This window comes from Rissa tridactyla, chromosome 2, assembly GCF_028500815.1.
Source record: "Rissa tridactyla isolate bRisTri1 chromosome 2, bRisTri1.patW.cur.20221130, whole genome shotgun sequence".
NCBI classification, from domain to species: Eukaryota; Metazoa; Chordata; class Aves; order Charadriiformes; family Laridae; genus Rissa; species Rissa tridactyla.
Genome location: NC_071467.1, coordinates 132,164,474 through 132,181,387, shown reverse-complemented (window position 1 = coordinate 132,181,387; position 16,914 = coordinate 132,164,474). Strand labels below are relative to the sequence as shown.

Sequence of the window (16,914 nt, the reverse complement as noted above, 5' to 3'; positions counted from 1 at the left end):
CTGTATTCAGTTTATGTCAGTGCAATTCCACCTTTCAGAAATTTTTTTACAGGTTACATGATATTTACTCACACTCTTTAACCTACAGACTTCCTTAATATCAGAAGTCAGCTAAAGAAGAATGATGGAGAGTATCTTCTGCATTTCTTATGCAAATAAAGCGCATCCTAGATTCAAATCTCAACTGCACTTCAATTATTTCTTCAATGTATCTCCTGTTTCTCTCCACATCAGTCCTTTCCAATTTCCAGCCCTACACAGTCCATCTGATTTCCTTCCTCCTTGCATAACATTGCCTGAAACCTCCTTTAGGTCAGGGAGTTTAACTCAGGACAGACAAGAAAGCAAAACCCAAGTGATTCTGCAGAGCAGTTGCTACTCCCCCCAAAGCCAATGTCAACATTTTTTTTTTTTTAATTTGACACCTGAAAGTATTCAACCTGAAATAAGTAAAGCATGACCAGAAAACATGATAAGGACATTTCTGCAATCATTCTGAGAACAATCTATATATTAAAGTGTAAAATAGACAGAACAGTTTAAATTCCAGTCCTATGATTTACGAATAATTCTTTTCTTAGCATGACTGTTGTCTAAGCATTCCTGGTTGACTGTCGATATACATCCAGTTCACTCTCCCTGCCAACATGCGAAGGCAACAGCACGGGCTGAGGGTCAGCTAGCTAGAAGCAAAATTGCTGAAAAAGACCTGGACAATAAATTTGAGAGGATCATCAGCATGCCCTTGCAGCTATTGGAGTGTGCTGCATACTGGGTTGTACTGACAAGAGCGTAGCTAGCAGATCGATGAAAGTGATTTTTCAATTTGGGAGATTGCATTCAGAGCACTGTGTCCAGTTTTGGACTCCCCAGTACAAGACAGACATTTACATATGGGAGCAATCTAGCAAACAGCCATCAAGATCGCTGCAGGCTGGAGAACACCACGTATGAGAAGAGGCTGAGAGACTGGGTTTGTCCACACTGGAGAAAATATTGCTAAGGGAGAACCTTATTTCTGTCTATGACTACCCAGTGTAAGGGTGAAGAGAAGACAGAGCCAGACTCTTCTGTATGATGACAGGACAAAAGGCAAGAGATGCAAATTAAAGAAAGAAATTCTCACTAGATATTAACAGGGAAAAAAAGTTCACCATGATGGTGGTCAAACATGAGAATAGGCTGCCCAGAGGGGTAATGGAATCTCCCTCTCTGGAGACAATGAAAACTTGAGTAGATGACGATACGAGCAATCTGATCTACCTCTGAACTTAGATCAAACTTGGCCATGCCTTGAGCAGGGGCTTGAGCTAGAAGACCTCCTGCAGTCCCCTGAAACCTAAGTTATTCTAAGTTCATGAGTTATTCAAACAACTGAAAAAGCACTACTAAATCAGAAGAGCAGCATTTCACAGCACAAATAACTATCAAGGCAATGGAGACCATACAACATCATCACCTTCATATACAGAGAAATGCAAATATCATTGTTCAACAGGCAGCTCTGTCCACAGATGAATTGCGTGCCACAGAAAATGAGTTTTATACTTACCAAACTGGCCACTGTTCTTTATAAACAGTTCAATTACACTGTAGGCAATAGTGGTTGCAGGAGGAATTTCAAGAATCACACTAGAATCCTTCATCATACTTCCACTTTCACCCACTGAAACCTAGAGGACAGATTTATTCACCGTTTATCTGATTCAGCTATGGTATAGCCTAAACACAGAATTAATTAAGGGGGAAAAAATACAGAGAAATAATGGGTTTTATTCTCCATGATGTCTAACTAAAGCACATTACATTTGACATCTATGAAAGGAACTAGATGAGTAGCAAGGCAGAAGCACAATGCCAAGAGCAGCTCTCAACTCTTAGCTGCCCTGTCCTAGTACAAAGTAGAGCTCCAGGTGTAGCTTTTGCCACACATGAAACACCGTGTCACCAGGAAACAGGCACTCACTTATCCTACCCTGTCCTCTTCTATCCTAACTCCCCTTTTGCCCATCTGGAGACTGGTACCAGGAAGGTGGCACTTGCACAGAGGGCTGTTGAACTGCAACTCTCAGATTTCTGCTACTAGAGGGACTCTGTAGACAGAAATGATTCATCTGCAGCTTTACAAAAAAAACCTTACAATGAACAAGCATATGTTTTGACTTTGGCAATTCTTTCTCAATTCATAGGCAATTTTTCAGATAGACTCATAATGCCGTTCATCGCTACTCCCACAACTGAAAACAAAGAGCTTCTCAATAAATATTAAAACTTAGTAGACACTGCAAACATTTTTGATGAATGATTACTTGGCTTTTCAAATAAATTTGCTTCAGTGATGCTTTTTGCTCTTCAACTTTCACTGAATTGTTATGTGTTTGTTTTATGTTCTGTTGTAGGAAGGATTCTACATAAAAACTGAATCACAACTTGACAGTATTGATAGAAACCATGTTCCAGGCTCACATTAAAAAAATGGCATCTTTTGCCAGTGAGGCAACGGAAAAAACATTTTACCTTTCTGAAATTTCACAACTAAGCAGTACAGCGAGTTTAATATGTTAGGGAAGAGAGTTCAATGTGTTAAGGACACATGAAAAATACTCTGAAGTCAATTTGGAGAAATCATAATTTCTTCTCAGATAATCTGCAAATGTTCTACTCCTTACAGGTCTTTAATAAGTTTTACCTTTACTGTTTTTCTACCACATCCAATCACACTGCTGATTTTTTCTTCTATCTGGATATGTTCAGATATCGTACACTTCTGAGTTGTTATTATCTTTTCTCTCAAGATGCACAGCACTTCATGTTTTCTTTCTATTACTTGCTGCAGTAAACTACTGTTTAGATTTATTGTTCTAAAAAAGAAAAGAAGCCATTAACAACATAAATGCTAGAATTGAGAAAAAACATTTTCTTAATTGCTTGAAGATGCTTTTATTGTAAAAATAACAATGGTTTCTGTATGAGCAGTCTCCTCAAAATTACTATGTCCTCTTTTGTTATTTGGTAGCAGTAAATATCTGTATTCCACAGTAAGCCCCAACACATGTATTGAATTCTTGATTCCTTACTCTAAGCAAAAATGGCAGCTGTCTGGCTACTTTCTAAGCAAGAAAAGCAAGGGGGAACTAAAGACAACTTTCAGCTTCCAGCATAATATGAAAACAACCAGCCAGGCTCGTGGACGCTGGACTGAATCCTCTATCGTGAACTCACACTGACATTAACATAGCCATGGCAGGGAATGCCGGCCAACTCTTCGGAGTCTCACGTTAGCACAAAGTGTCAGTAAGTCAATGGGTCACATCTTGCAGTCTTCACCCAAAAGAATCATTTCAACCAGACAAGTTCCCAGGGAGTACAAACAAAAGACCTGTGCTCATGGTCCTTATTAGGAACTCCCTGCATATATTATGCATGCACACGCGCAATAAAAATACCTATAATAGCATAATACATAATAAGCATATAATACAATAGCAGTCTCCACACATCACAAAGCTCTGCTTAGAAAGAGTGAAGTTGCAGTCAAGCTACTGGAAGTTAGGAAATATATAGGAAGCAATCTTCCAGTCTGCTTAGTTTCTTTATAATCCAGCCCCACTCTTCCTTACAATAGTTCTTGGTTTTCTCTCTCTTACCTGACCAGATCAAGTTCCACTTCTTCCCCCTTCTTATTCAGCTCAGCTTTGCCCTACAGCCAGCCAGCTCACAAGCCCCACTTCGTGTGATTTCTCTGCTATTTTCTGCCCTCAGATGACACCAGCTGTTCATGGCTCCTGGACTTAGTTTCCCCTCCTCCGCTTTCTGGCCAAACTCAGTCTCATTTATCTCTGAAGGAGATAAATGTCCTGTCACCCCTGTCTTTGTACATCCTTCTACCTGCCACAGGTGTGCCATCAGGTGCTTCTCAACAGGGGAGGTGACATGGGATCCTTTGCACCCAAGTCCTGATGTTCAGACTCACCTTGGACTAGGACAGCGTGAGGTGACCACCACTAGGAATGCAGGTTTGGCCTCTGAAGGCCCATGTGCAGGCAAAGGAGTGCCCTGACATGCTGCTGTCAATCTCTGAGTAACCAGAATTTCTCCTTGAGGGATGAACAGCACACTGAGAGAGTGACAACTCAATACCAACCCTCACAGCTCGCTATGGATCTGTTTCAGTGTCCCCTTAAACTCTGAACTGGCTGAGTGGGATCAGCACTAGCCACGTACTTCAAAGGGCTGGACGTGAAAACACAGAAATGATTTAATGGATTTTGGGACTGGAGAAGATTACTGAAAAAAAACCGCACCTGCTATAAACTCCTGTGTTATCCATCAGTATAACCTCACAATTCACAATTAATGACCAGGACTGTCACAGGCAAAAGAAAAATTAACTGACCTCTAATCTCTAGCCCATGCCTCCAACTTAACAAGTCATCCCTACTCCACAATGTAACTCAGCGTGCGTTTAAATACTGCTGAAGATATTTCTAAAGTTATGTTCTTCTTAGAATGAGCAGAAGAAAGAAAGTGAACTCCCAGAAACAATAAGAGAGGATTATTTTCTAAGAAAAGATGACAAAATTCACTACCTTGTCTTATGGGGTGTTAATAGACTTTCTGGTAACGGTTAAAGCAACTTCTTAACTGCATTTAATTGATTATAATGTGTCAATTATATACTTTTGCAAAATACTCATTGGAGGTCCTCAGATGAGGTGTCGTATTTTCTATGAACAGATAACTCTAGCAAGACAGCTGGAAGATTAAAAGATTGCTATCCCTAGCTCAAGTTATTCAGTCTTTCCTCCCTTTTACTGGAAATGGCTATTCATGGGGCTAAATGGCAATTCCCCAAAAATATGACAGAAAGACATGTCTGACTCCGCTTTATTTAAATCGAGATATCTCCACTTTTAATTAAAAAGTTTTAGATTTATTAGATTCCGGAGTTTTGGATTTATGCAGTCTGTATAAGTCTGAAGTCAGCTTGGCTCTTTATTAAATTAAAAATATCCTGAGGCAATTTTTGATCTTTGGAGAGTTACATGCTTATATGAAAGTTCAATCAGCTGGAATGAACTGTCTGAAAACCTTAAAGTTGATTGTTTAAACAAGGGAAAGAAAATAACTCTGAAGCAATGCAGCAGCCACTAGAAAAGCACCCCCAAACATTCCTGAGATTATTAATATAACTTTTTTTTTTTTTGGTGCAAAGCCATGCTTTATGCTTAGAATACAATGAATCTTTGGATTAAGCAAAAATTGAAGAAATGTCAAGCAATCACAAATACCGCTGCTTTCAGAAGTGTCTGCCAAACCACAGCTATTAGTTATCACAATAACAGACCATCAAGCCGATCACATACTTCACAATAATTATTTATGATTCTGAAGAGGTGTGCTAAGCATCTTGAAAAATACAAATTAATGTGCTAAGAACTTGCAATTTTAACATTCGACCTAAGGAGCCACAGGGGAAAAAATACAATGAAGAAGCACAAAAGCAATCTGTCATTTGCTTTCATATGATGTATTTTTTGCCTGCTTTAGAGGATGACAAATTCACTGGATATCCCCTTAAATTAGAGCAAAAGAAACAAAATAACCAAAGGCAGAAAAAAACAGATTAAACAGAGATTCGGAACAAGCATTAGCGTAAGAAGCATAAAGAATATGATTTAACTATGTACAAATGAATGACCAAAATACTTAAAGAGGCTTTTTCTTCCATCTACTTCTACAGTATTCTGCCCAAGGCGGGACTGGCTCGGATCCCCTCACGCTCCTGGCTTTGAGGTTCAGATATAGAACTAACAGCAGACTGGCAGAGCGGAAGAGTGAGAAGACATAGGTGAACTTGCAAAGAGGCACGGTGAAGAAATTTCTGAGGCAGCGTTGGATGAGCTGCTGCAGCACTGGAGCCCACGCAGCGACACTAACACCACAGGGGCATAGAGCCACCTGCTTCAGTCCCTGATGCAGCACTCCCGCTGGCACTGCGCCTCGGAGCCAACTTGGGGTCCTGTGCATTGAGCTGCAGTGTGTGGCAGAGACACGGCCACAGCCTCAGCCTAAAGACTCAAGTGACTTCGATGGGATGTGTTCAACTGTAAGGCTTGCAGAAATGCTCTTCTTTTCTCACAAAGTTTAGGGAGTGAACCCCACCAGATTCACAGCTTTAGAACACATACCCTTACCAACAGCTACAAATTTCTTTTGGGACAGCACAGTTGAATCCTCTCCTCTAGACCTCTGGCACTGAACTTAGGGTTGTATGAGGGCACATAACAGGTTATCGATGGGGCACAGCCTGTGGAAGGCAAAACATTCTGCTCTTCTCAGTGATTCAAATAGGAGACAACATGAGGTAAAGCAAATAGCCAGCTTATTTAAATTATCATTGACATAGCTATATCAAGAGCAAAATGCAATAGGGTTAAAGTCTGACAATCAGAGCAGGGCTTAAAGTACTGCAGGGCAGTGGCTGCTGAATCTATGACTGTATTTTTGGAAGAGCATTTGCTAGCATAACACTCGGAATATCAAGAACATATCTGAACAAGAGTTAAATCCCTGAGAATGTATGCAGGTACATGAACTGAACTGTATTTTTTTAATTATTTTTTAGGATTCTGGTTTTTAGGTTTTGGGGTTTTTTTGTTTGGTTTTTTTTTTTGTTTTTTTGGTTTGGTTTGTTTTTTTAGGATTTTACAGGTCACATTCCAGAGCTTTTATTTTCGTTCTACAACCATCACTCTTACCATCTCTTTCACCATCTATTGTACAGGAGCCCTCAGCAATCTTGTGTGACCTGTACTACATCACAGTACTCCTTCCCACCTTGAGAATCTGAGCTGAAGTACTCAGAAGTAACACTATATAAAATACAATGAGATGTTGGCTTGCTAAGTCCCATTATCCACCACAGGGTATGAGCCTGTATAAATAAAGATCATTTAAAGGATAAGGATTATGGGGTTTTGTTTGATTGTTTGTTCTGCTTAAATAACCTTCCTGAGGTCAATGATTTACTATGCTGGAAGCTCTACAGGTCAAATATGAACAGAAAACAATCTTGAGTTCTGGTTTCACTCTCTCCGCATTAAATTGGATTAAACACTTTCACTGTCCTGTAACGCAAAGGCTTCCCTCACATTTATTCAACCTTCTTCTTCTTGCATGAGGAAAGCGGTGGAGAACAGAGAGGCACAAAGGCAATTTGCTGCAAACTGGAAGCAGAAAAGAAGGGAGAAAGAAAGGCAGAGACCAATGGAAGGCAAGAGAAAACAGACACCACCTGTCAATAGAGCAGGCTCTCACAGTTAAAGGAGAGAGCAGCAGCCTGCTTTAAAGCCCACAGCTGAGACTGAGTGTCTTTCCTTCAGGTACAGAATTCCTGACCCGACCATTCACCAAGGAGGAGGGATAGAACCATTTTTCTATCAAATCCTGTCTAGTTTTCTCAGTAACCCAGCCCACAAATCCTCAAAGCAAGGTGCTTGCCAATTTACTATGAATACCAAAAAGAATGGTTACTGCTGTGAGTACTCACCATCCTCACATTGAAGTCAGCAGCCAGTGGCCTGCCTGCGCAAAATTTCACTAGTCCAAACTAGCCACTAGTGAAAAACCTTTTCAGTACTGCACTGAGCAACATCACCTCAACACACCTCCTCCCCCAGCTGCAGAGACATGCGCGGCCCACTCTCACAGCCTCGCCCAAGTGCAACTTTTTCCATAACATCCACATGACTAACTTCATAACATCTCTCACTGCTCAGCCATAATTCACCAGCTTGTTCAGTCTCCTCCACTTCATTTATAATGCTTAATAGTCTGATGTCTTACATAAAAACACTGCTTGGTGCACAGTGAGGGCCTTCACCCAGTTTTGTTCCTTCCCTAATAGAGACCTCTAGAGAGAGCGCCATGGAGTAAAACCCACCGGACATCACTCTGACACTTTCTGCCAAGCACAGATGTATAATATTTCTTTTGTTAATCCAGTTCAAATATAACTTCTCTGACCTGCTTCTTACAGTCATACTGGAATACAGTATCTGCTATAGTCAGCTTATTGATAACATTGCACAATTTTCCCTACAGAATACCCTGACAATTACTTCATAGAACATCTTCTCAAAGAATGCCAAGGACTTTTGAGAATGCAAGTGACAGGTAGTTCCTCTGCTTTCTATTCAGCATCCTTCTTACTTTTTAAATCCCAGACACACACAATTGATTTTATTCAATCCTGTCTCATAACATTCTGTGACTTCGTATTAACCCATGTAGCACCTTTGGTAGAAAACTGAATGGTTTTCTCATCATACACATAAATGCTCAAGGAGTTGTAAAGAATAACAAAATGGGTTGAATTTCCACTGTACTCTGATTAGGAATAGGCACCTATTTTTGTCTCGGTGGGGACAATAACTGAATCAATGAAGGTGCATATTAAAGTGCAATATGCAATAATGTAAAAATATCTTTCAATCATGCTAGAGTAAACCACTAATAACACTTACTCTGTTTTTCTAATATGCTAATCACAGAGTTGGAATCATTTACATTAAATGATGGAAGTGTGACAGGCAAACCTTTCTGCAGCTGATGGGGACTGACTGACTGATGCCACTTGGTCCTATTTCTTTCTCTCTGCTGTCACTGTCCTCTCAGAACTTCTATTTCATTCACCTAACGCAACTTATTGAAATAGTAAAAACAAACAAGTTAATTTGTTAATCCACGAGAACTAGAGATTATAAACCTCCTCATAATCCTTTTCACTGGAGGAGAGAATACAGAACAGTTGAGATTGGAAGGTCATCTGGTCCAACCCTCCTGCTCAAGCAGGGCCACCTAGAACAGGTCGCCTAGGATCATGTCTCCAAGGAGGGAGACTACACAACCTCTCTGGGCAACCTGTGCCAGTCCTCAGTCACCCTCACAGTGAAAAAGTGTTACCCGATGTTCAGAAAGAGCTTCCCGTGTTTCAGTTTGTGCCCATTGCTTCCTGTTCTGTCACTGAGCACCACTGAAAAGAGCCTGGCTCACCCCTCTTTGCATACGTCCTTCAGGTATTTATATACACTAATAAGATTCCCCCTGAGCCTTCTCTCCTCAGGCTGAGCAGTCCCAGCTCCCTCAGCCTTTCCTCAAATGCGAGGTGCTCCAGTTGCTTCATTATCTACATGGCCCTTCAATGGACTCTTTCCAGTATGTCCATCTCTCCCTTGTAACTGGGGAGCCCAGAACTGGACACAGTACCCCAGGTGTGGCCTCACCAGTGCTGAGTAGGGGGAAAGGATCATGTCCCCCAACCTGCCAGCACACTCCTCCTCATGCAGTCCAGGACACTATTGGCCTTCTTTGCAGCAAGGGCACATTGCTGGCTCATGTCCAACTTGGTGTCCACCAGGACACCCAGGTCCTTTTCTGCAAAGCTGCTTTCCAGCCAGTCAGCCCCCCGCATGTACCTGAAGTTGCTCCACTTGCAGAACTTTCCACTTCCCTTTGTTGAGATTCCCACCAGCCCAGCCTGTTGAAGGCCCCTCTGGATGGCAGCACAACCTTCTGGGTGTACCAGCCACTCCTCCCAGTTTTGTGTCATCAAAAAACTTGCTGAGGGTAGGCTCATCAACCCCATCACCCAGATGACTAATGAAGATGTTAAACACGACTGGACCCAGTATTGTCCCCTGTGGAACACCATTAGTCACTGGCCTCCAACAAGACTTTGCACCACTGATCAATACCCCCGGGGCCCAGCCATTCAGCCAGTTTTCAATCCACCTCACTGTCTGCTCATCCAGCCCATACTTCATCAGCTTCCCTATGAGGATCTTATGGCAGACGGTACTGAAAGCCTTAAAATCAAAGATGGAATATACTCTTAAATCCACAGCAATCTCACCGAGTTAAAGGCACAGGAGACTGACCTGAAATCAGTACGTTTCAGTACTCTGTGAATTGGCAAGCGCAATGCAACACGAAAAGCAAGAATAAAGTAAAATAAAATATGCTGAGTTTATATACCTAAAAGTACCATTTAATTTGATTTTTATATTGCACATTATGTTAATAAGTGTGTTCTGCATTTTCAATGTCATTCCTTCTGCAAATCAGGAAGGATCTCACCCCGCATCCTTCAGCTGTCATCCTTTTTCAGAAAAGGAGAGCCAGTGTGGTATCTGGAATCTAATTAAAAGATCAGTAGGCTTCTCCTTCAGAAGGTTCACATAAGAAGTGACAGGAAACCGATTTGCTGCCACTCAGCAACTCCAGCTTGCAGAACCTTGAAGACTCACATGACTTAGTTCACAAGGCATATCAGCTTTGACTTTTTTTTTTTAGAGTTTTCTGCTATTTATCTGCAACTGTGACTTAAACACCCTAATACAAGAACAACATTTTAAAATGGAACTTAATTAGGCTATATATGTAGAAATAATAAATGAAGCAATACTTGATCAAAGAAGCACAAGCAATGTATGTCATTAGATGAAATCAAGAACACTTAGCTGAATTTCACCTCACAAGGACTGAGGGGTAAACATCCTCTTATCACCTCTTAATACCACAAAGCTTTGCATCCAAAAATCACTAATTTGTAGGCACCAGCACTCCCAAATGCTGAATTCCTGAATTCCACACTCCATGAATGAGACAAACGCTAGAAGCTTGGACACAATCCATCATAAATCATAGAATATTTATGAATGAGTAACTGGAATTTCATTTATAAAGCATTGCCACAATTTCCAGCGAGCCTCTGCATTATGCTGAAGAAAAAAACAAAATTAAAAATTCTGCTATCCTCATCATTTTCAGTGACCTGGCAGAAGCCAGACGGACTGGATATCAATTCTACACTTTGCATCATAAACCTTAATAAGCTATGAGCATCTAAGAACTAACTCCTTGTATAAAAGGGGACACACATTAACCTCATTTACAGTTCTATTCAGATCAATGTAGAGCTACTGATTTCCCACACTCAAAAGAAGATAATATATTTGTAAGCATTTAGTTACATTCAGGATTATAACCTGTGCTGAAGTAAATTTGATTTGCTATGGGAGGATTATTTGTTTGAACCAACTAGTCAACTTACTGTAGAAAACTAAGTAAAAGCTTACTGATCTAAACAGAAGTTACTCGTGTTTGGTTTTCTAGAGCACTCATACCTGGTGTTAGAAACAAGATTCTAAATCTTGACTGATATTATTTTTCTGATACTACATGCATACTAATTTTACAGGCCTGGTACACACGTTTATTCCAATATTTGCTGCTTTTAATAAGGCATTTAAGTACAAGGATAGCAAGGGGTTTTATTGGAATAAGTCTGTTGATTTGTGAATGCTCACGATAAAACCAGCAGCCATTTGTGCCTGTGAAAATGGAGATTTGACTATTTCTAGAACATCGGTGTATCTAAAGAAAATTTACACTGCTTCTGACAAATTTTGTACTGATAACAAAAACCTATCACCTTTATCTTCAGAGCATCAGCAAAGGCTATTACAATGTATTACACCACCTCCTACAGATCTAGGGTACAGCGCTGTCACAAACGAACCCCCCTCATTCCCACGAGTCAGGACCTGCAGTACAGAGTAGACCCCTGACTTGTCAGCTGGCTGCCAAGTAGGCTTTGGTCCATGACTGTCTTATTGCAACATTAAATCAATCCCATTTCAGAGTAGGACAGGAAGTGTTGCATATCTTGTAAAATTAAGATTATAGTTCAGAAAATCTGGGGGTTTTCCCCTCAATTACTAAGATGTGTAACAGTGAGCAGCAGATCTATAAAATATATTTTGTTCAACTACTAGAACAACCACTGACCATGCTCGCTCACCTTTACTACTCCTTCAATTTCAAATAATCCCGTTTTCTAGCACAGTTGCTCACACACACGAAAAATTATAAAGCATGGTAATTTTGAATTCAGTTTCCATAGCATTTGCCTCAGTAAGACAGAGAAACCAATCCTTTCTTTTTTTGCAGACTGTCACCTAAGTACAGTCCCCCAAAAAAGGATTTGACCTTTGTTTCATATGGTAATTCATGCAAATACATAAGACGAAATTGCAGAGAGATATTCTTAAAATGAAAAAGGAAAGGTTCGACCATCAAGCTCTCAAAATCTGGAAATTTTGATTTTGGTATATATGATTTATCACCTGAAAATGAGAGCTTACAATAAAAATAATTCTCAAACTATGGCAACACTACAGACATAATCGTTCAGTGACCACAGCCGGACCAAGTCTTTGCGGCTCAGTAATCTTTCCAGGCCATCACAATGCCCACATTAAAAACATACCTGTCCTTGACATCTTTCATAAGCTGCTGCAAGTCAATCTCCTGCTTCCTCAGGTTTCCAAATGAGGACTGGTTTTCCACATAGCTCTTCCCTCCAGCTCCCAGGCTGATGTTCCCAAACGAAGTTCCAATACTTCCTTGAACAAGATCTCCAAACTTCCCCATATATTTTGCAAAGTCAGACTCCACAATTACTAGGAAAGCAATAAAAGTAATTTCTACCTGTGAACAGAAGTGCTGAAACAGTCCTGAAATGATTGGAAAACTAGAAACTCACAGAAAATGTGACGTTAGTGAAGGCACGGAACAGTACTGAGCAGGTAAATAATGAAATTTACAGCTCTGCAACTCTTACTTCTGCTTCCTTCATATTTTCATCATCTTTGCTCCACTATCTTTTACATTTTGCCATTTTAGGAAAACAAGGTGATTGAAATGCTGAGCTCAAGTGCTACGGAAGATTTACAAAGAATGATTGAAACTTATTTCAGCAACAAGGAAAAACTAAAAAGCAGACCTGCTTGTACAACAGAGTTAATATTTTGCCATTATCTTGACATATCTCATTACAGGCCTGTCCCAAAGCTCATTGAAAACCAATGCAAGCATCTAATTGTATTAAACCAACTCTGAATCTTATACACCTATAAACCAAAGAACTGTCTCAGAATCAGCTAATCTTCCAAGCCAGCTACAACTAAAATCTAAACTTAGGGGCTTATTTATTTTCCTGCATGGAATTGTGACATGTCCAGAAATATGGGATTTCAGATCATTAATCTTAAAACCTAGTTAGGACTGCTGCAGTTGGATGAAGAAATAAGTACAAGGGTCAACATTTTTAACAGTCTGTGCAAGAAGAAAGGAAGCAGTTATAAAACTTGCTTGGCCTTGCCTGTGCAAACATTCCCTGGGCTACTGTCACCAACGGGACACTGTTTATCCAGTGCTTTTTGACCTGGAGCACAGTATAGTTCCATGCTACTGTCACATATAGAAATTCCCCCAAATTATTCTAGGGGAATACAGCTGCACAGCTGCAGACAGCACTGTTACTAGACAGTAGGACTGTACAGCTTAACAACCTTCAGCACTAAATTTCAGTAGTCTATCTAGGTAAAACTGTTGTTTTTTTTTTTAAACAAACATTTATTACTACTGGTTTTAGTTACATGAATAGTCAAGTTGGAAAAGATCTAGTCATCTTATTTCCACAGACAGAGAATACTTCAGAGCGTTCCTCTGAAAGGAGCCCTCTAGTAACACAATTGAGAATAACAACAAACAAGACAAGGCTTTGCATTCTCTTTATCTGCAATAATAGCGCTGCCCCAGTACGGCTTTACCTGGTTTTATCGGTTTGTCTTCAGTAAGCACATCACTCAGGGTGACTGTCAAGAAATGATACTTAGGCTTCTGCCAGCACCAGAATTTTTTCCTCTTTGTAACTAAGCTCAGAAGCTGCAGCTTGTCTGAGGCGCTCAAGTGGGAGACGGGGATCAAGTCACCTCCACTGTCAGTTTCTCTCACAAAATTCTTTGTTGCTTTTGCAAACATCTTGGGCAATCAATTAAAGCCTGAAAGAATACACGGGTTTTTCAACAACTACAGTTGGAAAGTATAAATATTTACATTGTCTCTCTAAAAAGTTATTCACAGTATTGGTATTAATGCAGGAACAGCTAGTGTTCTACCCCCATCTTCTCCACTCTGAGCTGGGAACCATGACAGCTCAAACCACTTATCCCAAAGTAAAATGGTTTTCACAGTAACAGATGAAAGAATTATAGTTAAAATTTTAAATAAGCAACAGTGAATAAGCAAAGAACAATGCACTGCAAACACGATATGCAAGGCTTAAACATTACAATAATAACGCATGAAATTTATGATCGTGCAGATAGCAAAGAAAGAAAATAAATATTCTGATCTGCAGCTGAAAAGTTCCTTCAAGGAGCACTCACAGGTAATTAATCTGCTAGGGAGGAAAAAAATTCCAAAGCTTACCTGAAATTCTCAGAAAAAGCATCTACTAATGAGCACCCCGCAGAGACTGGCGGGGATGAGGAGAGCAGAGTCCTCCTTTTATTACCTAACATGAAATTATCTTACTCCATATAAGGTAATTGGGTATTATTCACACAAATTATCTTGATCTTTTTAATAGTGAGTAAACACATATAGGGGTAATAAAAATTATCCTATAAAAAGCAACAAATATTTGTGCTGGCATCTTTGTGACTAAGTTTTGTTTCTGAACTACACCCCTGGAAAAGACTCAATTAATTTTTATTTTTTTTTCTTTCTGAACCTTTTTACCTTCAATGTTTTCCAATTTTCTATTTTCCATTAGCATAAGTACAGCTAAATTGAACATATGTTTTTTGCAACTGTTACTCATATCTGCTAAACAGCTAAATACGTTATTCTAGCTTTTAAATGTCTTAAATTAAAAAATATTGGCAACTCTTATCGTGCAAGGTTTCCTTATGCAAAGCAATGCATTTTGCTGTATTTACAAGGAACTCTTCCGATAAGGGAGAAGTGGCTAAACTCACAGGATAAATGGTAAAAATGACAATTCACAAGTGCTAAACACACAATTCTAATAAACTAATTTTTTATCTTTTAAAAAAAAATCTAATCTTTTATATTTTTTCACCTCTGTGTTATTTGATCTAATGGTATTTCCAGAATTAAATCAGTTTTTTGGTTTTTTTGTTTTTTTTTTAAGTTAGCAGCATTCCTTTGAATCCTCCAGCTGACAAAGACTGGAAAGTTCAGCTAAGACCATAAGATATCTTATCTGGGTATCCACGTGCTCATGGTTAATTACCTGTCCTGCTCTGCAGAGATGTTAGATTTGTCATTTACAAATACAGGCCAGAATAAGTTAGAACAGACTTCAAACAAAAACTGATATTGCAGCGGGCACACAGGATTATAGAGAAAAGGGAAAACTGAATAAAGGTATTAGTGGCTGGACTATAGGCTCCATGTTTTAGTATCAGTTGGAGGACAGAGGAAAAAGAAAAAAAAAGCCTTTTTGCAGATGGGAACTTACCTTTCCATTAGCTTTTCTCAAATCCCATTTCAGATAGTGTTTCACACAATATTTACCAATTCATGTTGAGGTATCTACCTTCTCATGAAATCCCTATGGCCTCCTCTTAGTTCTCTATGTAAGCAAGTAAAGGGTATTTCTCAACAACACCTGCATGGAAAGGATTTGAACAATGTCAAAGTTTTGTAACATTTTACTGAAGAGTCTTCTGGGACTTTCGTTGTAATTGTGGCTGCAACAAACCCGCAGCTATGTGCACTGGGAATACTTCCACTGACTTTCTTGTTCTCTGACCTTTTCCTAAACTCTCAACTGAGATTGGTTTTTTGCATTCTTAAATTTCTCCTCCTTAATTTCCCTGGTTTTAATCTCAGTGAGAAAATGTTAATAGAATAAGCAATACAGCTCCACTGCAGCAGAAAAAAAAATCCAAAACAAACAAACCAAACCCCCAACAGCCCAAAAAAAATAGTTTTCTTTTTCCCTGAGCCTCCTTTTGCATGACTCCGTATTTCACAATCAACTAGATGACTGATTCGTAACAGAGGGGATCATCAAGAAAATTGTCATCGCCTGCATTAGCTGCTCTTCCCCAGCATAACCTTCTTCAAACATTTCTGTGCTTTCCATGACTGTTCACTCATTCTGATCCCATTCCTACCTAACCAACTCACACGGGCACAGTCTCAGAAAAGGAAAAGGCCGAACAATTTCTGAGGAGCTTACAGTAAGACAAATTAAAAAAAACAAAACAGTTCCTATGATTTGGCATTGTTACACACTCACTAAATCTCATGAGAAGAACCATTAACACCATTCTCTAAAACTTGTGATTCGTGGTGGTTTGTCTTCACTGCCAGTCACTACGCGTCAGACTGGGACATTTGGGAAAGGTGGCAGAGTGCTTATGAGGGCTGCTGAGACTCACCAGGCAGGAGAGATGGGACTGTCTTCAGCCTCAGAGTGACAACGTCAGCGTCTCCCACACTTTGCTGTGCTGGGAACGTCTTTGCAGGGAGCATATTTGCTGGTGCAACTGTGCCTGCAAAGCAAGAATATTCTCTCCGAATTCCTGTTTATGTCTCTTTGGATATAGTGCCTTTAACACAAATGCTAAAATGCACACAAATATCTTGTTTCACTAGTACACAAAACAAAGACACAGAGCAACTGAATATGCCCTCAGCCAACATCGGGGAGTTAATACAGCTACCAGGATCGACGGCATCCTGACTGAAAGGACACGGAGTGGTTACAGACACAGCATTAAGAAAAATCTGCCTTTGGAGTTTCTTCCTCTGGAAATTTTGTTAGAGCTGTGCTTGGTTTGGCAGAATTAAAAAGGAAGGTATCAAAGCTGGTAGGAAAAGCCTGTCAGAGTGAATTCACTCCTGCAGATTGATAGTTAGGCGTGAAAACAGAAAAGGAAGGAGCACCACCTTCCTTGCCTAGCGAGAAATTTAAAAATAGCCTGAACCTGGGCTATGGGAGGATTATTCAATGAAGAGGAGAATGAG

General features: G+C 39.9%; 1 protein-coding gene across 3 annotated transcripts in view; it reads right to left on the bottom strand.

Moving 5' to 3' along the window:
- GSDME (gasdermin E) overlaps positions 1-16,914 on the bottom strand; it is a 29,428-nt gene that overhangs the window by 10,608 nt on the left and 1,906 nt on the right. For 2 of the 3 annotated variants that reach the window (XM_054191614.1, XM_054191612.1), the window contains exons 2-7: positions 16,326-16,439; positions 15,398-15,547; positions 13,680-13,910; positions 12,335-12,527; positions 2,690-2,861; positions 1,553-1,673 (exon numbers count right to left, since the gene is read on the bottom strand). In XM_054191614.1, coding sequence (XP_054047589.1) covers positions 1,553-1,673; positions 2,690-2,861; positions 12,335-12,527; positions 13,680-13,890 — 697 coding nt within the window. In that variant the 5' untranslated portion in view covers positions 13,891-13,910; positions 15,398-15,547; positions 16,326-16,439. Of the gene's footprint in view, positions 1-1,552; positions 1,674-2,689; positions 2,862-12,334; positions 12,528-13,679; positions 13,911-14,340; positions 14,426-15,397; positions 15,548-16,325; positions 16,440-16,914 lie in introns of all 3 variants that reach the window. The other variant, XM_054191615.1, reaches the window with a different exon arrangement.